This window comes from Ciona intestinalis, chromosome 14 (assembly GCF_000224145.3).
Source record: "Ciona intestinalis chromosome 14, KH, whole genome shotgun sequence".
In the NCBI taxonomy this organism is placed as follows: Eukaryota; Metazoa; Chordata; class Ascidiacea; order Phlebobranchia; family Cionidae; genus Ciona; species Ciona intestinalis.
This window is the reverse complement of record NC_020179.2, coordinates 1,672,109-1,699,395: the sequence shown is the minus strand read 5'-3', so window position 1 is coordinate 1,699,395 and position 27,287 is coordinate 1,672,109. Positions and strand designations below refer to the sequence as shown.

The 27,287-nt window shown below is 38.1% G+C and overlaps 6 protein-coding genes across 7 annotated transcripts in view; 3 read left to right on the top strand and 3 right to left on the bottom strand.

Moving 5' to 3' along the window:
* LOC100183903 (SWI/SNF-related matrix-associated actin-dependent regulator of chromatin subfamily A-like protein 1) overlaps positions 1–5,261 on the top strand; it is an 11,417-nt gene extending 6,156 nt beyond the window's left edge. Inside the window, exons 11-17 of the mRNA XM_018814720.2 lie at positions 429–560; positions 911–1,081; positions 1,857–2,039; positions 2,585–2,689; positions 3,739–3,858; positions 4,169–4,287; positions 4,876–5,261. Of these exons, the coding sequence (XP_018670265.1) occupies positions 429–560; positions 911–1,081; positions 1,857–2,039; positions 2,585–2,689; positions 3,739–3,858; positions 4,169–4,287; positions 4,876–5,080 (1,035 nt within the window). The 3' untranslated portion in view covers positions 5,081–5,261. The remainder of the gene's footprint in view (positions 1–428; positions 561–910; positions 1,082–1,856; positions 2,040–2,584; positions 2,690–3,738; positions 3,859–4,168; positions 4,288–4,875) is intronic.
* A 489-nt stretch (positions 5,262–5,750) lies between these two features.
* LOC100175335 lies at positions 5,751–10,750 on the top strand. Its single transcript, XM_002128893.4, has 7 exons — positions 5,751–6,022; positions 6,766–6,891; positions 7,357–7,455; positions 7,825–7,963; positions 8,282–8,480; positions 8,860–8,998; positions 9,246–10,750. The coding sequence occupies exons 1-7, from the start codon at positions 5,956–5,958 to the stop codon at positions 10,697–10,699; spliced, it is 2,223 nt and encodes a 740-aa protein (XP_002128929.1). The 5' UTR covers positions 5,751–5,955; the 3' UTR covers positions 10,700–10,750.
* LOC101243368 lies at positions 10,656–16,789 on the bottom strand. Its single transcript, XM_004226859.3, has 7 exons — positions 16,527–16,789; positions 15,795–15,911; positions 15,404–15,532; positions 14,883–14,991; positions 14,319–14,517; positions 13,601–13,742; positions 10,656–13,295 (listed from the first exon to the last, which is right to left on the bottom strand). Exons 1-7 carry the CDS (start codon positions 16,669–16,671, stop codon positions 11,836–11,838), a joined length of 2,301 nt encoding a protein of 766 aa, XP_004226907.1. The 5' UTR covers positions 16,672–16,789; the 3' UTR covers positions 10,656–11,835.
* A 125-nt stretch (positions 16,790–16,914) lies between these two features.
* Positions 16,915–21,207, top strand: LOC100176068. Its single transcript, XM_002124106.4, has 8 exons — positions 16,915–17,001; positions 17,420–17,538; positions 17,601–17,726; positions 17,783–17,890; positions 18,312–18,426; positions 18,855–19,053; positions 19,389–19,530; positions 19,630–21,207. Exons 2-8 carry the CDS (start codon positions 17,430–17,432, stop codon positions 21,147–21,149), a joined length of 2,319 nt encoding a protein of 772 aa, XP_002124142.1. The 5' UTR covers positions 16,915–17,001; positions 17,420–17,429; the 3' UTR covers positions 21,150–21,207.
* A 91-nt stretch (positions 21,208–21,298) lies between these two features.
* Positions 21,299–24,330, bottom strand: LOC100177652 (60S ribosomal protein L9). Of its 2 annotated transcripts, none has more exons than XM_026837672.1 (5): positions 24,306–24,330; positions 23,941–24,079; positions 23,078–23,203; positions 22,387–22,600; positions 21,299–21,455 (listed from the first exon to the last, which is right to left on the bottom strand). In XM_026837672.1, the coding sequence occupies exons 2-5, from the start codon at positions 24,064–24,066 to the stop codon at positions 21,346–21,348; spliced, it is 576 nt and encodes a 191-aa protein (XP_026693473.1). In that variant the 5' UTR covers positions 24,067–24,079; positions 24,306–24,330; the 3' UTR covers positions 21,299–21,345. The 2 variants fall into 2 exon arrangements, with proteins under 2 accessions (XP_026693473.1, XP_004226861.1); XM_004226813.4 differs by lacking the exon at positions 24,306–24,330 and adding an exon at positions 24,242–24,288 and having other exon boundaries at positions 23,941–24,081.
* Positions 24,331–24,665: 335 nt separating this feature from the next.
* On the bottom strand, positions 24,666–26,393 carry LOC778624 (beta-1,3-N-acetylglucosaminyltransferase lunatic fringe). Its single transcript, XM_018814864.2, has one exon. The coding sequence runs from the start codon at positions 26,018–26,020 to the stop codon at positions 25,058–25,060; it is 963 nt and encodes a 320-aa protein (XP_018670409.1). The 5' UTR covers positions 26,021–26,393; the 3' UTR covers positions 24,666–25,057.
* Between the last annotated feature and the right edge of the window lie 894 nt (positions 26,394–27,287).

The window sequence follows — 27,287 nt, the reverse complement described above, 5'->3', positions numbered from 1 at the left end:
TGTTCAAATAGTTGAACCATTCTTGTATAGTACAGTACAGTAAAAATGTGGTGCTAAAAAAACGTAACCAATAAAATTAAGTCCAACCATGCCATTTAATGAATGAATGAATGAAATTTATTTCGTCTCTTCGGTCACGATAATGAAGAACAAGAGAGTTGATAAAAAGCGAAAAGACGGGTAGTAACGGTAAAACAACAGTTGTTAAAACTTGCTTATTGATAAAAAAGAAAGAAATAATGTTTTGGATAAAATGCCTGACCGTTACACCCTAGCTAGGCGAAATATATTTCTTTATTACTTACTACTAGTGGTTGGTCTTGTTTTTTTTGTTAATTACTTTTTCGTAGTATCAGATGATTACTGTAATCAAATAGACAAGTTAGAAGTTATTAATATATTATAGTAATAAATCCCTAATTAAACAGAACACCTGGGGTTGGGATTATTCTGGCTCATCAAACATGACTGAGCTACGTTTAATTCTCCAAGAAACGGTCATGCTCCGTCGCACAAAAGACGACGTGCTTCACCAACTTCCACCGAAACTCCGTCGCACGGTGGCGCTAGACGTCAGCATTGAAAAGCCTCAATAAAACAGAGGAACTTCTAGAAGCATCACAGAGTGCGGTTAATCAAAAAGGTCTTTCGGTATGTTGGATTTTTAATAATTAATACTTTTAATAGTAAATAACTTTATTCGTCTCTTCGATTACTGTAGCGAAGAATTAGAAATATTTAAATTAAATTTACTTTGTCTGGATATTCTGTTATGTGTGTTTAAATAATTTGTTAAATTTATACAGACTGATACAGTAGTTTCTTACAATTATGGCAAGACTTTATAAAGCAGAACACTGCTTCCAATTCTATATTGTAATAAATCTGTAATCTGTGTTATTCCTTACAGGCTGCAGAAAAGCACGGAATTCTGCTTCAATATTTCAACGAGACAGCCAAGTTTAAGCTGCCAGGTATCAAGTCTTATGTACTTGATCTTTTGGAGGGCGGCCACAAGTTCCTGCTGTTTGCTCATCATAAATCTGTGCTCGACAGTGTAGAAACTGACTTGAATAAAAAGGTATTTATGAATTCGAACTATTTTTTTTTGTGTTTTCTCATGTACTAAATTTTTTCTTTGTTTTTTTCCCCGCAGTAAATATTTCTTTGTGTGTTTTTCCTATGTACTAAATGAATGAATGCCTATTTATGTATGCTTGGTGGGGTGGGGTGGGACAGTCATTATGTGTTCTATTTCATACATCTCATGCCAGCTTACGAGTTAGCGCCCATGTGTTAACTTTGTAGGTAACAATTTTTTAGTTTTTTTAATAATTTTTTTATATGTGGCTGATAATTTAGCAAACCCATAAGGGACAACTGGTTTGAGGTAAAAGCAAATATTAATAATTCTCTCGGGCAAGAACAAATTTGTCCACAATTGTAGCAGCTTTGAGCCTTGAACCCATATCCTCTAAGCCAAAAGCAGACACTTTAACCACTGTGCTGGACAAATGGTTGGCTAATTGGGCAGTACACAAGATGTACATTAATGGAAATACTCCATGTATTTGATATAGTAGGGTGGGGGAAGATGGGACACCTTTTCATTCTATTTTCTCGTCCAATTTAGTAGTAAACAAAGAACATTCAAAGTATTATAAAACCAAATCCCCACGACCCCAATAGACTGTTGGTAAATGTTTAAAACACAATCAGGATATTTTTATATTATGAAGATGTCTCATATTCCCCCAACCCCACTATATTTATAATAATGCAAATATTTAATGTACTTCTGTGTAATAAGACACTATTATTTTTTTTAATGATGTAATTCCTAAATTTAAATCCAGGGCTGCGACTACATTCGAATAGATGGCTCAACACCATCAGAGCGCCGTCAAACTGAAGTGGCGAGATTCCAAGAAAATTCTTCCTGCAAGGTGGCGCTGTTGAGCATTACAGCTGCAAACATGGGGATTACTCTTCATTCAGCTTCATTGGTTGTTTTTGCGGAGCTGTTTTGGAATCCAGGGGTAAGAACTAACTCGTAAGCTTGCATGAGGTGTCTGAAACAGAACACCTGTGTTTAACAGCTGTCGTTTTTCAGCCACGTGAGGATAAAGTAAGTTACATTACATACATTAAGCATATGGACTTTTGTTAACTAATAACAATAGCAAATGAATGTATCTTATTTATTCTCCCATGGCGGGGCAATGACATTGGCTATAACAAGGGACTAACAGGTTAAAAAAGTTATTGTTACCTGTTTTACTCAAGGACACTTGCGCCTACAATGGGAGCAGCATAAAGTCTTTAGCCTGTATCTTAACACAAAGAGGCAGGCGCACTAGCCACTGCCACAGTCGGTGTCAAATTTACATTGAATATTTCTCCTGTAGAATGTTTATACACAATTCTCAGCTTGGAAGTACAAATGAAGGTCCATTTGGTCTTTAAACCAGCAAGACAATCCAGAAAAATGTATAATGTATTATAAATTTGAGGTCCCTTAAATTGCAATGCCATACAACGTTATCCATATAAAATAAATCTAACCCAACGCCAACGAATTTAGATATTGGTTCAAGCAGAAGACAGATGTTATCGTATTGGACAGAGAGATGTTGTTAACGTTCATTATCTTATTGCTAAAAACACAGCTGATGACCTAATATGGCAGGTAGGGATACAACTTTTAACTGAAACTCTTTCCCACACTTTTTATCTATAGCTTGTTTTAACAACTGTTTTTTTGCTGTTGATTCTCTTATAATAATAATAATATAATATAGTAACTTTTATTTGTCTCTTTAGAAGTATTTTAAACGAAAAGACAGTATATAGCGACAAAACAACAGTTGTTAAAACACGCTTACGTAAAAACATATTTACATTTATTTGGAAGAAAATAAGCGTGGTCGCTACGCCTAGCGGGCAGAGAGCCATTTATTTTAATTAAGTTAAACTTCTAGTAGAAACAAAAGTGTGCGTAAAGACACACCTTCTCTTCGTTCTTTAAATAACATGATCTTCACTAACGTTTTCAAAGAGATAAACAAAATTATATTACGACTTCTATCTACTGTGTAACCTACATATTTTGCGGATTTAGATAATTATTTCCAACTGCAAGTGAAATATTTTAGAGTAATAAGCCAACTCTGGCATACTTTCCCTGGCCCGCTTGGATGCAGCATTATAGGACCCCGACTGTTTAAAATAGAGTTGAATAATAAGCCTCTAACTTTTCTTTGTTTCTTTTCAAATAGAAGAAGAAAAAATAAAGAATGTCCTCTTATCCCTCTTTGCTATATAGTAGGGTGGGGAAAGATGGGACACCGACACACGATATTCGAATATTCCGATCGAATTTTAAACAATTAATAGCGGCCTTATGGGAGTCGTAAGGATACGGTTTAATAATTCGTTAAATTTTCTTTGTTTACTACCGAATGGGACGGGAAAATACAATAAAAAGGTGTCCCATCTTCCCCCACTCTACTATATATATATAGGTCATAAGATTATGTACTCCAGTACTCCTCTACACCTATTTTTAACTTTTTATATGATTTTTCCAAAGCTTCTAATCCTGTTTTGCTTACAATTAAGTCTAAGATTGACAAATTCATTTTCTAACTTTTTATTCTACTAATAGTTTAAAGCCTCTCTACAACATAACAGACACAAAACCACATAGTCTTCATTTACTTATAAAATATATTTCAGATGATTAAGAAAAAGCTTGAAGTGCTTAGTAAAGCAGGACTTAACAAAACAGATTTCAATGAAACAGAACAACATCAAGCAAAGGAACATGGTCAAACCAATATTCTGGATTATTTTGGGGTAAACAGTGTGGCTATGTGGGAAATAATAAATGATTGTAACTTGCTTTATCCTCGTGGGCCGGAAAACGATAGTCGTTATCACACAAGGGTTCTATTTTATAGTTACCATTTATGTAACTTTGTGGAGTGTGTTTTACTTTTTGGCTGACAATTTAAACAACAATGACTCTTAATTGTGCGCTGCAATTTTGTGGATAATTGTATTCTATAAAAAGCCAGGTAATGCTTTAATAATCAAAACGAATTTTCTTAAAACTACACTAAATATCAGTTTTAGAGACTTTTAAGTAAATTTTTCGATTTTTCAGGGAGGTGAAAATAAAAGCGATTGTGACGTAAAAAGCGGGGATTGTGACGTCACAAGCGACGATGATGACGCGGACCTGCTTCGAGCGATTGAGGAAGCAGAAAGAGAAGAACAAGAAAGGTGAGAATTTATTGTTGCATTACTGTGGGGTAAGATGGGATACCGTTAGCACCTAAAAAATCCCATATTTCCGGATTACGTTTTGAATAATTAACAACGCTCTTTTTGAGTCGCGGGCCACGGTTATATAATTCTGTAAATATTCTTTGTTTACTACCAAATGGGACGGGAAAAGAGAATGAGAACATTTGTTTCATATTTTTCACTATACTACATATATAAAACGTTCGTTTTTTTGCGTTGGCGAAACTTGTAATTTGGGACAAAGCTGAGATTCGTACTTGTTACGGCTGCGAGGCTCGCTGTCGCCTTTGTAGGGTTATGTGTCTTTGGGAAAGACACTTAACCGCAATTGCTTTAACTCAGTGGTTTCTTATTAGTCATCTAAATTGTCAGCCATATTAAAAATGATGAAAAATTTTAAAAAGTAATCACTAACAATGTTACATACGTGGCAACTCGTAAGTGGGTACGAGGTGTATGAAACAGAACACCCATATTTTAACGACTAACGTTGCCCCGCCACGCCAGGATAAATAATTTACGTTTATTCATAAATAACAACCTATAACTTTCATTTTTTTGCAGAGTTTCCAAAATTCAGTGTCATGATACTAACTTGGATTACGTTCACAATAACGTAAGTGATACGAAACAATGCCGAGACAATGCACTTAGTGACGTCACAGCGTCTACGTCACGCCTGGAGCAATCAAGTCGCAAGAGAGAAAATTGGTCGCCCGACAATTGCGACTTTAAACCACATCCCGAGAAAAAACGGTTAAAAAAATGATTTTATATCTTTAAATCAAAAACTGTCAAAAAATGTACTCACAAATCAGTATTACCACAGTCTTGAACTTGTATCTGTTTTGTCTCTATTTTGTCTATTTCTTTTTTTATTTCTGTCTTTTCGCACAACTTGCCTTGTAATGACCATACCGAAAAATAAAGAACTTTCTCACTGTATGTTACTAACCAGTACTGCTGTATCTGTATGGGTAGCGTTTTGCTGCAGTACAGCTGACTGTGCATATAGAACTGTGGGGTAAGATGGGAAACATTTAGCACATAATATTCAAATATCCGGATCGTGTTTCAAACAATTACCAATGGTTTATTGGAGTCGTGAGGATACGGTTTTATAACTCTTTGAATGTTCTTTGTTTACTACCAAATAGGACGAGAAAATAGAATGAAAAGGTGTCCCGTGTTCCCCCGCCCTATTGTTACGAAAAGCAGACGTCAAATAGCATGACGGTAACGCCTTCTACAATCCACGTTACACTCGTCACAATCACTATTTTGTGTGTCATAACAAACAAATCTGCTGAGATAGCAATCACTGACGTGTAATTCACCGCCGCCCATTGATCCGCATTATATCCACGTACATAAAACACTATAAAAGCATCTTTTTTACCATGTTTTGCTATAAACGCCCGAACGTGATAGAAAGACTCCAATAGACAGCCGTATAGCAAAACTTTAATAAATTCGTTTAGCACATTACGGCGCAAATGTAAATTTGTAGTCTTTAAAAACAAAGTGATTTTTTACATGCTTTTGTTTGCAGTTTTAGTAGCTGTGTAATTTAAATTGCGGACAGAAGGTAACCAATTTAATTTTGATCAGGTCGAATTCTTGGTTTGGTGACGTGTATAACTTATGATGATAAAATATCATTTATGTCTCTTCTTGCTGTTTGTGGTCTCAGTGTGCAAATGCTGTGAAGGTAATTAGATGTGTAACAGTTTTATGTTTATACAATGTAAATATGTAGGATTTTTATAGCATTTTATATTTCCGCTGGAGTAGATTCTAATAAAAATAAGAGTAACTGTATTTGTCTCTTAGGTTAAACACCATATAGTTAAAACGAAAAGACAGAATATATCGAACGACATTCATTAAATCACACTTTCGATTAACAGCATGTTTATAGTAGGGTATAGGCCAATAGGGGAAGAAGGAACACCTTTAGCACACAATGTTTAAATATCCCGAATGTGTTTTAAACAATTAACAACGTTCTATGGGAGTCGTGAGGATAAGTTTATAATTATTGGAATATTTTTAAAAGATGTCCCATCTTACCCACCCTACTAACATAGTAGAGTGGGGTAAGATGGGTCACATTTTATTTTATTTTATCGTCCCATTTGGTAGTAAACGAAAAAAACTTTTAATCGTTATAACGCGTAGCGTCACGACTCCCATAGACCTTTGTTAATTGTTCCATGGCCTACTCAATACATATTGAGTACTCAATACATATTGAGTAGGCCATGATTGTTCAAAAATGATCAGGATATTATGTGCTAAAGGTGCCTCGTCTTCTCCCACCCTATCTATATTTATTTGTTTAAGAAGGGAGGTCGTTACACCTAACTGACAAACAACGAGTGTCTTCTACTTGTTGAATATTATTTACCATTAAAGATGTTTGCTAAACCTACACAAAAAATATCTATGCAGATCCCAGCACTTTGTCGGTTGTGTGCAGAAAACTTAAAACTGGTGGCGTGATCGTGGATGAAATTGAATGCAGGAACTTGGAGCATTGCTGCTGGTTTAATAGCACTTGCTTTCTTAATCCAGATGGTTAGTAATGTATGCATATTAACAGTGCTACTGGGTTAAACTATATATATAGTAGGATGGGGGAAGATGGGACACCTTCTGCGCATAATATCCGAATATTCTGATGAACAGTTAACAACGGTCAATGGGAGTCTTGGGCATATAGTTTTATATTTCTTTGAAAGTTCCTTGTTTACTACCACATTGGCCAAGAAAATAGAGTTCAAATGTGTCCCAACTTCCCCCACCCTACTACATATATATGCACGTTTTTTGTTCAAAATTGTTACTTTTCTGTGACACGTATAGGCCATCACTGCTTTTGTTAAATAGTTCTAGCGATTTGCTGTGTTTAACTGTTTATTGTGTAACGTTTTAACTGAATCTAAGCGTCGTATTACACTACTGCCCTTCAGATACAGTTATAGCGGTTTGCTGATGTGGCCTCCTGGTTTGTGTAACGTTTTAAATTAAGTTTATTTTTAGCACCGATCGTCGACAATGGGATTAACATGAACATAATAGAGAAAAAGTTCCTAAAACTGTTGGAGGGGAATGAAGTACAAGAACGACTTTTTCCACTCAGTGAGTTTCCAGTATAGTGAGGCTAATATAGGTGGTAACTAAAACATACTAATGTATTTTTTTCAAATACCATTTCTGTTACGTCGTTTGTAAGTACATTAATATTTACCAGGAGAGCTATTTTAGAAAACAAGTGAAAAAAATGTTTTGTAGTAACAGTTTATAGAGTGGGGTGGGCGGGACACGTTTAGTGCATAACATCCAAATATCCTGATCGTGTTTTAAACAATTAACAACGGTATATGGGAGTCGTGAGGATACAGTTTTATAATTCTTTGAACGTTTTTCGTTTGATATCAATTGGGACGGAAAAATAGAATTAAAAGGTGTCCTATCTTTCCTCACCTTTCTATATTCTAACTTAAACAGGCGGAAACGATGGTGTTCCGACAGAAGAAAGAGTTCATTCCGCCACAGAAAGATGTTCCCCGTTCCCAGCAAACTGTCGCATACTGTATGCTTCAATGAAAGAAATGATGCCCTCAGTCGATATACCTTACTGCCAACGGTGGGTACAAATAAGTTGAAATAACCTAGTACTAATAACAACTGCATCTGAATCTGCAGGAACGGATAAACGGGCCCTTACCTGTGCTAGTGAACAGTCCTCAACTACGTTAGCTTTCAACTACTAACCCCTATAACCTCAAGTTTTTAGCCGTCTAACTAATAACCTCTAACTACCAGCCTCCAGCCTAATCTGCAACGTACTGGAGGATTCTTCACTAGTGTTAAGATTCTTATACTGCCTGTAGAGCTTAATCGTTTTATACTGCCTGTAGCGCTAAATCGTTCAGCAAAATTCTCAACTGTTTTCTCTTTACAGAATTCCATGCGTTACAAACAATCCGAACATACACACAAACGCAGAACTTTGTCTCACCACACCCGGATGTGTATTTGACAATGAACTTTCCCGCTACCGGTTCACGTTAAATCAAGCGGTTCTACCAACTGTACCAGTTTGTCATATGGCAATTAGAAATCGGGTTTTCCAAAGAAAGGCGGCTGAATATTTACAAAAGGTTAGACGAATCAATTATCAATCAAGCAGTATAAAAAGTATATTGTTAAAGGGCACATTTTCATGGCAGTACTCTTGGTTAGCGCACCTGCCTCTAACCCAGAGGTAATGGGTTCAAGGCTCGTCGCCGCTACCATTATGGGCGTATATGTGTTCTTGGGCAAGACCCTTAACGCCAATTGCCCCAACCCAGTGGTCACTAATGAGTTGTCCAAATTATCAGCCATATAAATAGAAAAAACGAAAAAAAATCACACTCTAAGTAACTCGAAAGCTGACACGAGGTGTATGAAACAGAACACTGCTGGTGTTATAAGGACTGTCGTTATCCGGCCACGAGAGGATAAAGCAAGTTACAATCAAGTATATTTGATTTTTAGGGTGGAGTATGGAACCCACTGTTGACTGAGTGTCTGATCAACGAATTTCGAGAAGAAATATTTGAAAACTCGGCTGGGTGTAAAATGATAACCATGCTGGAGTATTTTGGCTACGAACCTAAGCGAGCGGGCTGGAAAGGTGATTTCTTGTGTATACCGTCAGCACCTAAATTGTATATTTCCTAATCGCGTGTATAACCACGATCTTTTAGAGTCGTGAGGTTGCGGTTATATAATTCTGTAAGTATTTTTTGTCTATTACCAAGGACGAAAAAGAGAATAAAAACATGTCCCATCGTACCCAGCTCTTATTATATTTTTTTGGTTATCGTTTAAACGGCCTAAGAAACAAAAATAGGATATTAATTATATATATATCGTTTCAGGCATCTCAACAAGGGACTGCCATTTGATTGACGGATGCTGGCGACCTGACAAAGGGTGCGTGTACCCTGTTGGAACAGATGACATAAACGTACGCTCGAGCAACGACGAAGCACCAACTGTGCTTCCGAATGAGTTTCTATTCGGCCAACCAGAGTGTTTGCCATTTGATAGTTTAAACGATGCTGCGTTTTTGGCAAGCTACCACAAGTGCTTATCCACCGGTTGCGCAACCAGCGTAAGCGGGACCACTGTAACCAAGCATTTGTATGGCGCAGGCAATTCTCACTTGCCAACCGCAATATTGAAGTATCGCTACTATGCTAAACTTCGCGCCGGTGAGGTACGAGCAGACAACTGGCAAGAGATCGTAAACGAGATATTAGCAACGCGTCACAATTCTAGAGCAGATGCATTAGCGCTTTACCAATCTTTAATTAGCTTACAACAAATCAATGAAGCATTGGCAGCTCCTATAAACCCGAATCCGCTTCTTCCATACTCTCTTAATACAAATACATCGTCTGTTAAATCTGCATTGCCAATCACAAACGGCCTCGCTACGAGATCAAACCTAAGGACCTTTGATACTAATCTTTTACTTATGGAGTCATTAGTAAACCGTCCTGTCCCGAGTAACCCGATGATTTCGAGCTTAAAGAAAATTATTCCGACCTCACAACAATACTGTCCATACCAGGGATTCCAGTTGAATACTTTGCCGCCGCTGTCAGGTAGCTTTGAAAGCTGCTGTGAGAGGCCCCTTTGCTATATTCCACGCTCTTCTGTTTATCAACAAAGGTCCGGAGTGTCTTCTTATAAAGGCGAATGGAACTCTTGGACGAAGTGCAGCAAATCGTGCTTAGGGGGTACACAGAGACGGTCAAGGCCTTGCATTGGAAAGAATTGTGTAAAAATCGCAGACGAAGTAAGAAATTGTAATGAACATCAGTGTCCAAGTTGGCTTTCGTGGGGCGAGTACAATACCTGCAGCAGATCATGCGCTGGTGGTGTACAAGTACGGTCGCGAAAATGCAGTACGTATGGGCAATGCTTAGGCCCTGAAAATCAAACTAAATCTTGCAGATCTGGAGCGTGCCCGACTATGAGCGCTTGGAGTCAGTGGACTGTATGCAGTGAGAAATGCGGGGTCGGGATTCGAACCCGGAACCGTACGTGCACTTCAGGTGGTGCTTACGGGTGTCCAGACATTTCAGGCGAAGTTGCACGCTGCGTAAGATACTGTGGGAATATACAGCATAGAGACAGTCTGTGTGATCCTGTAACTTGTCTTGTGACTCGAACACCTGTATGCTTACAAAGCGACGGTTCTCCGGGTTACTGTAGACGTGATAGAATGCAGTCGTTTAACATTCGCTGTTACAGTCACAATTGTTTTTGCTATTATTTTCCGGACAGATACCCGTGTAATATAGGGATGAGATTTGGTATTTAAGAGTGTATGACTTTGCGTTTTTTTAAACAAATACAATTACTTTTGTTTGTATTTGATTTGTATCGTATAAACACTACTATACATATAGCCTATACACACAAATACACAAATGTAGAGGTCTGATAGATTCGCTTTAATCAGTATCATACCACAATATCCAAATATCCTAATGGCGTTTTAAACAACTAACAGCGAAAAATGAAAGTCGTGAAGATACGGTTTTATAATTCCTTAAAAGCTCTTCGTTTATGTTCCTCCGAATAGGTTTGAGTTGACTCACACCTGAATAGGTTCGGTTTACTATAGCTTAAATTCATTCCCATAGTTTTGCTTCCCGGGGTTATCCTATAAAACGTTGCGGCAGCAATTCACGAAAATGGGATTGAATATATAACAATTTAAACAACCCATAGACAAAGTAATCAAAAGTATAATCACCCACTAAGTTACGTACTTGGTAGCTCGTTAAAGGGCACGAGGTGTATGAAACAGAAAACCTATGTTTTAACGACTGTCGTTGCTGCCGCCACGCGAAGGTAAATAAGTTAAATCCATGCATCCAACCAGAAGAACAATATATACACCTTAACACGGAAATTGTGTCTTCTGCGTAGAACAGGACACGGATTTGAATACTTCATGAACCAAATACTATAAAGTAAAAGTTATGTCGTTTTTTTAGTCAGACGGTGACCAACTTAATGACCGAGGAAACAATCAAACTGAAATAACAAGAATTGCTCATGAGTGTCGGTCCCGCCCGACTGCGCTTTGGTTCTCCCTCGTGATAAAGCTGAATTGAGAGGACAGGCTAGCAATATAGCAACTATAGCGTATGTCCAATATCAAAGTAAAACGAAAAAAGGTGTTGTTTAATATGCTTAAAGAATATTTAAGACAACCATTTTTAAAAATAAAAGTGCCGATTGTCGTACAGATATCGGGACTTTGTTTTTACCTGGAACTTTCGTTGGAATACTAGTAGCACGGTTAGTTGCAGTATATAGTCACTTAACAATCAGCATGAGAAAAGATTTAAAACTGACAAAAACTAAGTCAAAAGTACAATGCGGTGTAGTAAATGATCAAAAAGCAATAAAAGGCAAAAAAACAGCTATTAAGAATGTAAAATAATGTTAATTTTCCAACTCTCGTAAACTGGTCGAGCGAAAAACGCAGCTGATCTGATCAGGGAAATGTAAGCAGTAACAGTTGTTAATATAACAACGAACTTCTTTTGGTATCAATAAATTTGGCCGGCAGAAACCAGGGCTGCCATCTTCTTTCAAGCAACTAAAAGTTCGCGTGGCGTAACAAGTTGTAGCGTTGCATGGAGTATCCGTGTACGAGATCGTACCGCAGTAATCATGGCATAAAGCTGCCTCTGTGGTGATAGGTGGACAGCCATATTCCCCGCCCGCTAAACAAGTACGATTTCGAAATCTAAATCCAGTCGCACACTGAGCGCTACACGGAGTCCAGGTGCTCCACGTTCCAAAACTCGGACATTCGCCTGTTCTGCAAGACTGGGTTTGCTCATTTAAACCAGTACAGTTTCCACTGCGGCATAAACGTATCCGCCGCATAACCCCACCGCCGCAAGATTTGCTACACGGCAAAAACTGACTCCAAGGGAGCCATACAGGGCATGGCTGTGTTCCACAACTTCTGGTTTCACTTGGTCCCATCGCACAGGTTTTCCCCACACAATGCCGCTTTCTAGATTGGCTTCCACCGTCGCAAGTTTTAGAACAGGTTGACCAGACCGACCACTCGTCCAGGTAAGAAGCGACGCCCGAAAACTGTTGGGTATACAACGCAAAGCGCGGCGTAAAACATCGTTCGCGGTCGCAACAGCCTTCAAAACTGCCGTTCAAAGGCGGTAGACCGGGCCAAACAACATTCTGATAGTGACACGGACGGTTAGGAACTTTAAGGTCGCGTTCAAAAAGATCCTTCCTGATCAAACCGAGCTGTTGCAGTAGACCGACATTTCCTAACCTCGCAATACTGCTTAAGTCATACCCAGGCAAACCGCTTCCGATGACCCCAAAGTTAACTCTAGGAGTAGTTGAGCTGTTTCCGCGAAGTGTGCCCACATTGAGGCGAAATGGGATCACTCCAAATGTGCCAGCGCTGTTAGTAGCACCGTTCACAATACCAGCCAACGACTGGAAATTGCTAAAAATCGGCCTTGAACCTACACTTTGTGCTTTTAAAGTGTCTGCCACCTGTTTCCAATTATCCGCTCTAACCTGCCCTAATTGTGCCATCACCCAAAACTGGTATTGCAAGTCAACAGGCAGGTTCTGCGTCATAACAGTGTACAAGTGTTGTAATATAAGATTGTGGTCTACCGAGCTTGTACAGCCTGCCTTTAAGCACTTATGGTGTTGTGACAAAAACTCCTCGCTTGCAGCGGTTTCATTAAATTCCTGGCACTTAGGCTGGCCATAATATGTTATACTTGGAACACCTGTAGGCAAGTTTTGTGTGCTGGTATTCAATGCCACTTGTTCAATTTGAAGAGGGTATACACATTTACCGTCCGATTTCCAGCATGCTCCAATCAGAAAACACTCGGCCGAAGTTATTCCTTTAAATAAATATAAATTTTTTTTTGTTTAAATAACTTGCCGTTTATTTACCGAGCCCTATTATATATAGCATCATAGTTTAGGTTGGGGTAATTGGAACACATTAGCACATATTTTAACATGTTTTTAATGAGTAATAACAGTAATATACGCTTTGGCACGATTTTTACATTCGTGGGGATGCCATCAAATAATCCTGTATCGTAATTTGTTATTAACCAATTGGGGGAACTAAAATGTAATGTCCCACATTACCCCATGTCCCAGTTTACCCCACCGTACTAAATTACAAAAATTACTCTACCTTTCCAGCCAGCTAATTTTGGTGCATCACCATAATACTCCAATACATCAACCATATGACAACCCGGCTGATTCGGTCCAAATATCTCATCCCTGTATTGGTTAAGCAAGCAATCTTCCATAAGTGGATTCCAGGAGCCGTACTGAAACGAATTTGAACCCATTTTTAAATTGATTAAGTACTGTAGCGTATAAAGGATACAGTTAGCCTATAATTTACCATATTCCTATATACAATAGTGCTTTCAACTTTTAATAAACACCCTTTTAGGGTCGTGAGGATGCGGTTATACCATAGTATACTGAAGTGACTATACGGTTATATGATATAAATCTTTGTTTACTACCAAATGGGACGATAAAAGCGAATGAAAACATACCTTAGCCTACCCTAACCTACTATATCTGTCGTATTTTGCTGGCTTTCAAAAGGTAAGGCCCAAAATAGAGTTTTAGCACCTTTAGCACAGGGTATCCAAATATTCTGATCCTGTTTTAAATATTTAACAACAGTCTATGGAAGCCGTGAGGATAAGGTTTTATAATTCTTTGAATTTTCTTTGTTTACTACCAAATGGGACGAGAAAATGAAATGAAAAGGTGTCCCATCTTTCCCCACCCTACTATGTATACGTTTAGTATTTGCAACAAAATTAGGCATAAACAGGGCGATGCTATAACCGTAAAAGTGAAAATATTACAATACGGCATACGCTTACCACTGATACATGCTCTTGGACTCGTCGTAGGTACGCGGTGTTACGAACCGCCAAGTAGCATACCGGTACACCAGGTAACACTGCTTGATTCAAAACACCGCGGTAACGATAAAGCGTGTAATCGAACTGACAGCCGGGAGTTGTTATGCAACCAATGTAGTTGTGGTCAAGTGTAAAATCAGCTCGAGAGCATGGTATTCTGTAAACGTTCAGAAAAGATATATAGATTGTATAGTAGAGTGGAGAATGACTGGACACCATAGGCACTTAATATTCAAACATCCTGATCGTGTTTTAAACAAAATAGGTCTATGGGAGTTGTGAGGATACAGTTTCATAATTCTTTAAATGTTGTTTGTTTCTTACCAAATGCGGACAAGAAAATAGAATGATAAGGTGTTCCGTCTTCCCCCATTCAACTATATATATTTAAAAAATGAAATAATTACCCCCAAAGTTGTGTGGTAACGTGCAAGCGGGCACGAGGTGTATTAAACAAAACACACATGTTATACGAACTGTCGTTGCCCGCCAAAATGCAGTGTTCGTTAACTTTGTAATTACCTTTGACAATAAGGAATATTGACCCTTGGTATCATACTTAATGGTCTAAAAATACAGTTGTTTGGGTAGGTAAGGCAGAATGACGTCGAAGAACTTATTGCATAATTTCCTGCAAAATAATAATATTACAGAATTAATTGCAACACAATGCTTGTTTGTGATATAGAATATATATAAAATTCCGGCCCTGTGGCAAAGTGGTTAGCACGCTTGATTCTAACCCAAAAGTATTGTGTTCAAAGGCTCGTCGCTGCTACCATTTGGAAGAAAGGGGCCTTGGGCAAGCCACTTAACAGCAATTGCTCCAACCCAGTGATCATTAATGGGTTTTGCAAATTACCGGTCATACATAATAAAAAAATCCCCCACTCCCAAAAAATAGGCACCCACAAAGTAACATACATGGTAAATCGTGAGCTGGCACAAGGTGTATAAACACCCGTGTGATAACTGTTGTTTTCCGGCCATGCGAGGATAAAAGTAAGTTAAATTCATTCATTTAATAACGAAATGGCACTTACGTGTGTCTTGCTGTGGGCGGCTTGATGAGGGTTCTGGTGAACGGTCAGTGATTGTGCGAATAAACGAACGATTAAATTGAAGTTCCGCATCGTGAAAATCGATTGAAGGCGCATTTTCGTTAAAATTTTCTAAAAATGTAATGAACTTTCAATAAAGTAAAAAACACTCGATTATTGAAATATAGTATAGGGTGGGGAAAACGGTACACCTTTAGCACATAATATCCAAATATTCTGATCGTGTTTTAAACAATTAACAACGGTCTATGGGAGTCGTGAGAAGATAGTTTTATAACACTTTGAATGTTCTTTGTTTACTACTAAATGGGACGGAAAATAGAATAAAACGCTGTTCCATCTTTCCCCACGCTACTTTATTTCTTATACTGACCAGGTTGCTTTAGTATACAAACACCTCGTCTTCTACAGCAATGGCGTGCTCTGATACATGCAACTCTTCCCTCGATAATCTGACCAGAGCAAAAGTCTCGACAAGGCAACGTATCTCCTGGAACGAAAAATTGTACAATTATTTATATTGTCCGTCGCCGTGTCAGTCGTTAGAGCGGTCCCCACAAAAAAATGCATAAAATCCGCTAAAACAATCACCCACTAGAGCCTAGATTATACGTGTGATAACTCGTAAGCGGACACGAAGTGTAAGAAGCAGAACACCCGTGTATCATAACGACTACCGTTTCCTTCTCCGAGAGGTTATAAGTTACATCCATTCAAATTCATTAACACATTCCTTTAATTCTTCAATTATTCATTAGTTGGATTATTATTTTCGATTAATATTAATTATTTATTTATTTATTTATTACATATTCGTCTCAAATATAATGTGTGATAACCAACAGCACAATTTGGAATATGTACATTAGGGTGGGGGAAGATGGGACACCTTTTAACGGTATTTTCTCGTCCCATTTACCAGTAAACAAAGAACATTCAAATATTTATAAAACTTTATCCCCAGGACTCCCATAGACTGTTGTTAATTGTTTAAAACACGATCAGGATACTTGGATATTATGTGCTAAAGGTGTCCCATCTTCCCCCACCCTACTATATAGCAAATTGTGCCACGTAAAGTATACTGAAACATAAATATATATACCTCGTCGTCTTCCACGATTGCAAAATCCTGTCCGCGCTAAAACTTGTTGTTTAATAATACATTCCCTCGTAACAACACGTTGCTGCCCAGCCACCTCAACAACAATAACAGTCAGCAACAACAGTATGTAAAGCATCTTGTCCATTACAGTCTAACCTGGTCTAAACTGACACGTTCAACTTATGCTTGGCCTTTTAAACTTCCAGCTACAGTTTAGCTATTACATTCATAAACGCCAGGGTTATATACTACTTATCAAGGCCCGGTAGTTTACTGAAGAGCTTGCTGTACCAATCGCGGACGTATCAAGAAAATTGCCAAGCCTGCAGCCATGTACAGAGATAAACAACTTGCCAGTGGCCACCAGACTATTTTTCTGCCTTAAAACCTATAGTTATATATCAGCTGTTTCAAGAACTTAAAAAACAACCACATTTAAAATGAATGCCAAAGATTGAAGTGCATATATATTGCGGTAAGTCAGTTCCAGCAAATCTTTAGTCGTCAGAACAAAACAAAATTTCGAGTAAAAAAGATCGTATACTTCATAACGCGTTCAATAACGTCATCAGGTTACGTCATTCAACCGGAGGAAAGATTTTGTCAGGTTATATATATATCGCACGATTTTTACTGCTTAGCGAAGAAGTGTAGGCAATGAGATAACGTTGTATGATGTCAGTTCTAGCTATAATCATTAACTATACACGGGATTGTAGCTAATTTGTTATATAGTTCCGACTACTAGCACAATTCTGCCGCGGGCACAGCCTATATAGGAAATAGCAACGAAGATTAAAGACCAGCATTTTCTTGAGCGTGTGCATTTCACACGTTTAAAAACGTCAAGGTAACATTTACAGAAATTTTATATTCATCAATTTTTACGACAGGGCGCAAAATATGAGGCAATGCTTAATAGTTATTCTAGCAATAGCAACGGTTGTACTAGCTGAGCGCCAATGTGAAATCGCTAGAAGAAATATAGTGTCCTTGGGTACTTATGTAGAAGGTAAGAATGTGACAGTAATGTAAAAAATAATGCGATTTAAATTAAACATTGTTAATTACTAGGACATCAAACTATTGCATGTATTGACCCATGCGATAGAACAGGGAAGGTAATCTCAAACAATGAAACGCAGTGTTCGGAGCGTCCATACTGCCACTGGAACGGCACATGGTGTTTTATGAAAACAGGTGAATCAACTTTATCTATTCGATCATAGAAATTACGAATAATCCGATGTCTGCAGTACCGCCCCCAACAACGATGACAAATAACAAGACTCAAGTTTTGGAAGAATTATCCTCGAGGCTCGACAGAAATAGAACTGTCGACGTACACGGTCGTTCAGCAAATGGTACGAGTAATTCGTCGTATTGTACTTTTTATATATAAACGTAAATTCCCTAATTCTAAACATATAAACATTGGAAAGTTTATTGGAAATGTTGGCATTCGAAGAGTCGAAATGTCAACTTCCTAAATCAGTTAAATTTGGATTAAATTGGTTCGCGGGTTAAAGTAAGCTGTACTTACAATGCGGTATATATAGTTTGTAGGGTGGGGAAGATGGCACACCTTTTCATTCTATTTTCTCGTCCCATTTGGTAATAAACAAAAAATTATTTTTAAAAAATTATTAAACCGTATTCCCACGACTTCCATTGACCGGTGTTAACTGTTTAAAATACGATCAAAATATTTGGATATTATGTGCTAAGGATGTTCACTTGTCTACCTTATAACCAACGCGCATTTAAAGGTCATGTGTTTTACAGGGGACACGAGAGACTGCACAACAACAACCTTTCCAGACAGCTGTAATATCAATGTTGAACATTCAAATATGTCAGAATTACTCATCCCACCGTACGACATACCATACTGCCAAAGGTAAACTAATAGTAAATAGAATTTCTGATCATACTGGCTCTGAATGTTGTAGCTTCTATTATTTTAAGTGGACACGTACTGTTTTGGGTGATTATTTTCTGTTAACCGGCGCCGTGACATATAGTGATATATGTCTGTACAGATGTTAAAAGTTCGAGGCTCGACGCTGCTACCATTGTAGCTTATACATGTATGTCCTTGGTCTTAATAAATATAGGCAGTTGATCTTACCCAGTGATACCTTATGGGTTGTATCCATTGTCAGCCATACATTTTAAATCCCTCAAAATTAAACAACAAAAATGATAAGTAATAAGCAGACAGGAAGTATGAAAGAGCACACTCGTGTAATAACGACTGTCGCGTGTCAAGGGTAAAACATACGTTCAAAGTCTATATTGTTTTTACTAATGTTTTATCCCATATAGGGTTCCATGCGTTGATGCGGACGAGAATGCAGACAACGACGAGAAGACGTGTCTCTTACACCCTGGATGTTATTTCGATAGAGAACTTTCAGCATTTCGAAAATATTACGGTCATGCTGTTATGCCTGGGATTCCAGTTTGTCATCAAGTTATACGAAACGATCGGTTTCTGCAAATCGCACAAAACCTAATGACCGTGGTAACTATATGAGTGTATATTTATTGGGAAATGGGTATAAGACGATTATAGTTGAATAAATATATGAATGAATGTGGGAACTTTTTATCTCCGCGTAACGGGGTAACAACAGTTTTCATACTACGCGGGCGATTTGTTTCAAAAACATCGTACCTGCTTACGAGTTACCACATATATCCACATATGTAAACTTTTGGCTGATTTTTTTGGGGGAGATTTTTACCAGTAAAGCAGTACAATGTTGTATTTATCAAATTAGATATATATTTAAAAAATAGATCATATCTATACCTGCCACTGTTTGATACACCGGAAGTTGACGATATTTTGTTCAGGGCAATTATACGTGGAATGCCTTACACACGAACTGTTTACTGCGAGAGTACCATGAAGAAATTTTCGAGGCGCCAACCGGATGTTACATATTGACATACCTGGAATTTGCTGATATCTATCCGAAACACTATGGCTGGAAAGGTAGCTTTTATATGATGTTTCGTATTGAAATCTAGTTAATTAAATGGCATGGCAACTGTAAAAACATGTTAACTTTTTAATGTATTTTTTTTTATAAAGATATCAATGTAACGGCCTGCGTCTTGATCGGCGGGTGCTACTTTGGACCAAACCGGTGCTACTATCCTGCAAACCCATACGCAAACATGCAGATTTCCTCTAACATGGAAGCTGTTGCAAGGCGGAAACCATCTTTTCGAGACGAATACGGCCAGCAAATGTGTCGGCCAATTTCGATGGAGTTAAAAGGTGCTCAATACCTCAGCGCATACGATAACTGCCTCAAGGCGGGGTGTGCTATTCATCCAAGCGTTGGAAAGGAACTTTTAGACAATCTTCATATAGTGACCATGGAAAGCGTGCCCCGAGCATACCAACCTCAATTTTGGGGTAAGGCCGTTATTGGAGAAGTTAGAGCAGATAATTGGATAGCTGAAGCTGACAGAATGGTGTCTTGCGGGACTTTAAACACAAGTAATCCGTTTGGAGTCCATTATGCGTCCGGCAGTAATATAAATCTCACCCAGCTATTAAGCAATAGCAATAACTTCTCAAGCCCGAATGTTAGAATTGTGCCATTTGCATTGACAATAAACTTGGACGGATCATCCGCGAGATTCCACCCCAGCCTACCCAGGCTTAACACCCTCGGCAAAATCGACGCAACCACCTTAAGCAGAATTTCGCTTTTTTCGAAGACGTTACTTTACTCGCATATACTGAAGGAGCGAAAAAGAAACCCTCTCGAATACTTTTTTAGACTGCTTATCCAAAGGCTACGATGTCCATATTTAAACTATTTTAACTTGGAAGGCTTTCAACCGATGAGAGGTAGTTTTGAAGGCTGCTGCGACCGAACACTTTGCTATACACCTCGAGAAGACATACTTGGTCAATACTCTGGCTCAGCATCATACTGGTCGCCGTGGGAACATTGGTTAAGCTGTAGCAGGAGCTGTGGTAGTGGTGTTCAAGTAAGACGTCGTGTATGTATCGGTCGTTTTGAAGAAAACCATTGCGCTGGAGACGCAGTTATGGAGAAGCCATGTAGTATAGAAGTTTGTCCGAAATGGTCGCAATGGTCTAGTTGGGGGGCATGTACAGATAGTTGTGGTGGCGGACAAAAGTTAAGAGTCCGTGTCTGCCTTCTGCCGCCGTGCGAGGAAGCTCGAGAAGAGAGGACCCGGTGTTCGACGGATGACTGTCCGCTTTTTGGGCAGTGGGGGACTTGGTCTGCGTGTTCTTTGACCTGTGGAATTGGTATAAACTCTCGCCGTAGAACTTGTAACGATAGCATGACTAGTGTAACTTGCCCTGCCAACACCCACAACGAAGTTTTGGACACTAGACCTTGTCACGAGTACTGTGGCAGTCCTGTTCGAATTAGTGTTGGTTCTTGTAGCCCATACCCGTATTGTGTATCAATAGTACAGCAGAAATGTGAATACGTAACGCCTAACGGAGTCGCAGTAAACGGACATTGTCGTAATTTTAAAAGACGAAAGAAAATTCGCTGCATGGACCTTTGGCGTTCCTGTACCTGGTGTGCGGTGTACCAATGCGAGCAACTGGACACATAACTATAAAAATTGTCGTCGCTGTTTCGAATAAAATCTGGAGCAAAACTGTGCCCAGGTAGATTAGTAATAAACTTACTGATTCATATAGCCATACAATGAGCTTATTTGCCCATTTTCTCAATAAAACTGCCTGGAAATACTGGGAGAAATTAAAAGTGCGGAATCTCGTGTATTTTTGATTTTAATAAGACGAGGTTTATAAGGCTTCGTCTTCGACTATGGTCGTCTTCTGTGAGACGTAGATTCCGTCCAAGAACTTTCGGATGTCCTTGTTCTTTACGGTGGTGGATTGCTGGATGAGAGCAGCTAAAACAAAAACAGGTTACAGTATTAAAGTCTGACACCTTTTGACGTTTTTAACCTAAACAGCTACATTTTACATGGGTGAGGTTCTATAGTACAGCGTGCAGCGAAACCTCGAAGTTATAATTTTAATCTCAGAACAATTCATGCTCAGTCATGGTGTTCTCAGAGTGAGCTGAGTTGTGTCATCATTGATCGGAAGCATTTGTGCATAATATTATGCTAAGGATTGCCGTTTCATTCCCATTTATATGACACACAAAAAATCACTGGGACTGGCAGTGCCTATTACTGACAGAAAGCTATATGATTGTCAGTATTAATATGAATGTACCATTAATATAAAGCAACATTGGATGCAGTCAATTACCATTTATACTTTTAGCTTGTTTTATCTATTGTCTTTAGACAATGTATCTCGGGGGCTACAAATTGCAGCCTGCAATGCGATGCGATGATATGGTACCACAATCAGTGTCACTACTTGTGAAAACAGAATTGATAGTGCCAGAATTTATGGTACCGATCCCCGCATTGCAGACCCGGAGATACTAAGTGATCTAAAGACAACAGGAAGAACAAGCTATAAGTCTGCATGACCATATTGACTATATCGGGTGTTGCTTTTATAATACAATACTCCTATTAGCACTAAAGATCCTATAGCTTTTCAGTGTAAAATTGGATGTACATTCATTAAACATAGGAATATGTTTAGAAGGCAGGTGTTTTGTGGTAGTTGACTTGGTTTGCTCACTGATTTATAGAAGTCAGAGGCATAAGAGTGTGGAAACACACCATGCAGTTATAATGTCGCCAATTTTATTAAATGTGGTTACTAGACTTCAAATTGACAGAAAATCAAACAAAAGCAACTTTTGTTGCTATACAGTACAGACAATTTCCACATACAAACAGTACAGTTGAAGCTTACCTGATAAAGAAACCAATTCAATATCATTTCCATCTAAAATAAGTTCATCCTTTTGCTTGGCAGAGGAGACTACTTTCACACCAGCCCTCATGTCAACTCTTCGCACAAACTTTTCACCGAGGAAATTACGGATTTCAATTTTCTTGCCTTCTTCTGTGATGTTACAGTTGATAGGAAAGTGAGCGTATACAGATCTCATCTTGTACCTGTAACCCTGTGTGTATACACCAGGCATTAGTTATCGGCTAAATGGCTTATGGTTATAACAGATATAGTATCATGTCAAGGTATGATGCTTAGAAACCTAAAGTTTAATCCAGTGGGCCCCCATTGATTTGGATGTCTTAGTCTATTAGTATTTTACAGGCTTTACTAGGATTTTTACTATAAATGTAAAATTTTAAATTGGTTATTATTCTATAAATAACATTAATTTGTGCTACAAAAATAGCAAGCTCAGGTTTGATGAATATTAATATCATGACAGCACTAAAAATACATATCTATTAGTTTAAAAATGCAGCCTACAAATCTAGTTTAACAAATTCCTATACAGTAAGGTAAAAATAACTTTTTTGTCCTAATTCTCAGATAAGAACTAAACTCATTCATGTTTTTTTTTCAGAGTGAGCTGAGTTTTGTCATCATTGAAATAACGAGATAAATTTGATTGTGGGCTACAATAATATACCTTGGTGACACCAGTGGCCATGTTGTTGATGTGACTGCAGATCGTACGAACGCACGCGAGATCCTTACGGTTTCCGAACCATTTGTCAACTTTTACAGAGTTGGTACCAACTTTTGTCAACTCAACCTAAAAAGAGGTTTGAATGTCAGAATTTGAGCGTATGTAAAACTATGCAGATACAAATCACATGACAAACACCTCAATTGATACACTACAGCTACAGACTTGGTTTTCCGATAATGAGATGTTATAATCATAATCTCAGAACAATTCATGCTCAGTCATGGTGTTCTCAGAGTGAGCTGAGTTGTGTCATCATTGATTGGAAGCATTTGTGCATAATATGCTAACAGTTGCCACACTGTTCCTTTTGTATGATACGCACAAAAATTTGCAGGGATTGGCAATACCTACCAATTCCCACAAGAAAGATATTTGATTGTTAGTAAAAGCAAATTTGCGTGTGTAAATTATTAAGGTTAAATAAACCCATTGGTTGGCATATGTAAATATGTTGGTGCTAGTGAAAAGTCTCCCCCCCCACCTTATTTGCTAACCCCTAACCTAGGTTGGGGGGGGGACTCTTCACTAGCACCAATATGTTTTCCCAAATTCAACATTTTATCACAAAAAATACTACAAAATTAAACAAATATAAGAATATTACGAATGCGTATCGCTACTATGGTGAGCCATTCAAACATTTTAAGACAAAATTTTGCTACCAATCAGCCGGAATAACATAGTGAAGAAGTATATTGATACAGCGGTACTAATTTCGGCATTGCAATAAGCCATAGGTGTTGTTTAATTGCATGCATATAGACAGTAACAGACTAAATAACAGATAAGAAAATACTTGCCTTTAAATGGTTGAAATTTTTTTTTAGGACACCTCTTGGCCCACGAACTGTAACCACTCGTCCTTTAACACTAACTTTAACTTCGTCGGGCAAAGTCACAACTTGACTTGAGTGTATGATCTTCATTGTGCCGTGTGGGCTCTACATTAAAAGAGTTAACGTAAAAAAACTTGCGCTTTAACTTTTTTAAACTGGTCTCTAGTTAATGCAGATTCTGCGAATTTCTAGCAAATTTCGCATCTAATACTTTTATTATCTAAAGCTTAAAGAGTTGTTGTCCAACAAATTGTACAGATCTAACCGTTATTTTTGCCAAAAAGCCTGATTATGGTAGATAAGTTTATCAAATCAAACATGTAACATACCTGCACAACACTACACACGTAAAAGAGAGAAAATTTATTATTCTGCGATTTCTATGAATTGTGCGTTCTGGTACCCGCGCGCTTTATATGGCGTGTTTTTCAAGGATAGTCGTACTTTTTTATTTATCCTCGTGTGCAGGGGCAAAGACAGATGTTAAAACACGGGTGTTTTGTTTTTAACACCTTGTTCCCGCTTACGAGTAACCACATATAACTTCGTAGACGGTAATTTAATACTGGGGATAAGGTGTTACAATCCTTTGAATGTTTTTTATTTACTACCAATCACCAATGGGGCGATAAAATAGATTGAAAAAGTGTCCCATCTTCCCCACTCTACTATATGTACCCTAGTATAGGAAGGGTCCTGCTGCGCATGCGTAACTGCGCCCGGTCCAAATTTAACGGTCGAAACAAAAATGTCACGACACCAGTAGGCTACTCATACCCACTGTTTTGGTCTGATGTGTTTGCTATTTGATTCCAGTCTAACTATTGCGGAAATTTGTTGGTAATACCACGACCATGTTATCAGTCATTCTACGCAAACGGTCAATTTAGTATAGGCTACGAATGACTATATTCTCATGCGGCGAGATATCGACAGTCACGATGCAGGCGTCGAATGCTAAACGACGTTTTTAACAGACTTTACCAGTTGTATACAATTTCACTTAATTATATTTATATATCATTTACCACGGAACAGACAGAACTTTTTAAAAGTATATTAAAAAGTAACACAAAAGACACTATATTTTGCATATATTAGCAGTAGGAAAGAGAAAACAATGAAGAGTAATAAAACGTGTTGGGTCTACATCATGGTTAAATATCTTTACATTCTTCACTTTGTCCAAATTCACTGTGTTACCCGGGCTTTGTCCTATGCTTGCTTGCTCATGTAGAGTGTCTGGGTTTAAATCTTCGAGTGACTCTCTTGTAGAATGCAAAAGGTCTGTTAGTGTCAAGTTTATTTTCAAACGGTTGGTTATAATGAAACCCAAAGCGCAATCTTCTTGCATGCCCGCTTCCCTTGTAGTCACAACCAGTTCTTCTCTTCCACACCACGGTTTCATTTTCAAGGCCAATGGTCGGGAAATACAACAGCCAGCACCGCCATGGGCAAACTGATATATCTCAGAGTGACCATGATAGTCTGTTGTAAAAAATGGAACGCTTAGTTTACCAATGCAAATGTCTTGTGTCCAATTATAACCATTCACAAGATGGACCACCCGTCGTGGATTGACGTAATTATCGTCGTCAAATCGGCACCACCACTTTTTACCACTAGCTAAATATGTATCGTACACAGTTCCAGTTTTACAGCTTAAATGTGATCTATTGTAATCTCGTCCACAGTGTGTGTTTATAACATGACCTCCAGTTGTTTCGTTTAGCTTGTCGTCATCACCGTCTGTGAAAATGTACGTCTGCTCCCTCGCCAGATTGAACCAAGTCTTAACGATTGGGTCAATTCGGGATTCGTGAAATTTTCTGCTTGTTCTTACGCTGATGAAAATATCCTCTAAAGTTACTTTACCATCGTCCACTGGGTTGACAAAAACTTTTACATCCCCAAAAGTTCCTCCTTTACCAATAGGTATATATGTAACGTCACTGCTGCTAGGGTATATTAATTTTTTGGAAAGATAGAGCAGCGTGCATATACATAGCACTCCTAACAAGACTAACTTGAACTTTCGAAACATTGTAGTTTTTATTAACCTGTGAAATCAACTAGATATAACCAGTAAGAAGAGAAAAACACACAAATTTACAACTTGTAAATACTAATCTCTTTTATACATGCGTAATTTCTGCAAAATATACCTTTGTTTTCTTCGCTCGTTGGCGTTCAGTATATGCTATGTGTTTCGCCACTTAATAGACCCGCGATTGCTATATTGTGCATTCATCATACGTATATTCAGCTTCAGCATATATATTTGTTTGACCTTTAGCACCGGCAATATTGTCAGGTATACGGCGTGATTTATATCAAATGATTATGCGTAATTGTTTCATTGGTTCTTTGAACCAAGCACCCAGTGTAAAATAGTTTTAAAATTCTCGCTGTTGGAATGAATGAATGATGTGATATTTGCTATTTTTATGTTTTTTTTGTATGTATGACTGATAATTTATAGACTGCCTATTAGTGAACACTGGGTAGGAGCAATTTCCGTTAAGTGGCTTGCCCAAAAAGGCTCGTTAATGCCACTATTGAGGAGCTGTTGTAATACTTATCTATAGTAGGGTGGGGAAGATGGGACACATTTAGCACATAATATCCAAATATCCTGATCGTGTTAACAACGGTTCCTGGGAGTTGTGAGGATACGGTTTTATAATTCTTTGAATGTTCTTTGTTTACTACCAAATGGGAGGAGAAAATACAATAAACAGGTGTCCCATCTTCCTCCACCCTACTATATATTTATGAACTCCGAAATAAATGTTCAAATTTAAAATACATTCATTAACGATTAATTAACGATTGGTTTAATGAAATGTGATATTTTAAAATGTGTTTTCAACATTCAAAATGTCTTTAACTACTCATAGCATTCGATGTAGTATATTAAAATATATACATGAGCCTATGAATATTTACCACTAATAGGCTACCGCTTAATTAGCGAGTTATCATCCCTTTAAATGGAAAGGATCTCCTAGTCCAGAGACATAGAAACACGGCTCTGGTATCTCCTTTCATTTTTACGTCTCTGGGATCTTCTTTTCAAGTACTTGTCTAGGAGTTCACATCGATTGGCGCGTTGGTGAAACTGCTTTCGTTCAAATGGGGACTCACTAAAATCACTATGCGGTTACACTTCTCAGTCTTTTACACTAACCATGTCATATTATTAGTATTACTATCAATCATTTTATTATAGAAATAGGTTCACTCATTAGTGCTGTGCTAGTGTGCTGGACAATACTTTCGTAACACTTCAGCCTTTTTCTCATCCTTTA

What these genes read in the sequence shown, in the direction of transcription:
- LOC100175335 (XM_002128893.4), top strand. Translation starts at nt 5,956, where the DNA reads ATGATGATAAAATATCATTTATGTCTCTTCTTGCTGTTTGTGGTCTCA. An exon ending in AGAACGACTTTTTCCACTCA is followed by an intron (nt 7,456 to 7,824) that starts GTGAGTTTCCAG and finishes TAACTTAAACAG; the next exon opens with GCGGAAACGATGGTGTTCCG. An exon ending in GATATACCTTACTGCCAACG is followed by an intron (nt 7,964 to 8,281) that starts GTGGGTACAAAT and finishes TTCTCTTTACAG; the next exon opens with AATTCCATGCGTTACAAACA.
- LOC101243368 (XM_004226859.3), bottom strand. Translation starts at nt 16,671, where the DNA reads ATGGACAAGATGCTTTACATACTGTTGTTGCTGACTGTTATTGTTGTT. An exon ending in TTGTATACTAAAGCAACCTG is followed by an intron (nt 15,533 to 15,794) that starts GTCAGTATAAGA and finishes TTACATTTTTAG; the next exon opens with AAAATTTTAACGAAAATGCG. An exon ending in AAAATTAGCTGGCTGGAAAG is followed by an intron (nt 13,296 to 13,600) that starts GTAGAGTAATTT and finishes ATTTATTTAAAG; the next exon opens with GAATAACTTCGGCCGAGTGT.
- LOC100176068 (XM_002124106.4), top strand. Translation starts at nt 17,430, where the DNA reads ATGAGGCAATGCTTAATAGTTATTCTAGCAATAGCAACGGTTGTACTA. An exon ending in CTTGGGTACTTATGTAGAAG is followed by an intron (nt 17,539 to 17,600) that starts GTAAGAATGTGA and finishes GTTAATTACTAG; the next exon opens with GACATCAAACTATTGCATGT. An exon ending in CACAAAACCTAATGACCGTG is followed by an intron (nt 19,054 to 19,388) that starts GTAACTATATGA and finishes TATTTTGTTCAG; the next exon opens with GGCAATTATACGTGGAATGC.
- LOC100177652 (XM_026837672.1), bottom strand. Translation starts at nt 24,066, where the DNA reads ATGAAGATCATACACTCAAGTCAAGTTGTGACTTTGCCCGACGAAGTT. An exon ending in AAAATTTCAACCATTTAAAG is followed by an intron (nt 23,204 to 23,940) that starts GCAAGTATTTTC and finishes ACCTCTTTTTAG; the next exon opens with GTTGAGTTGACAAAAGTTGG. An exon ending in TGGCCACTGGTGTCACCAAG is followed by an intron (nt 22,601 to 23,077) that starts GTATATTATTGT and finishes GTATACACACAG; the next exon opens with GGTTACAGGTACAAGATGAG.
- LOC778624 (XM_018814864.2), bottom strand. Translation starts at nt 26,020, where the DNA reads ATGTTTCGAAAGTTCAAGTTAGTCTTGTTAGGAGTGCTATGTATATGC.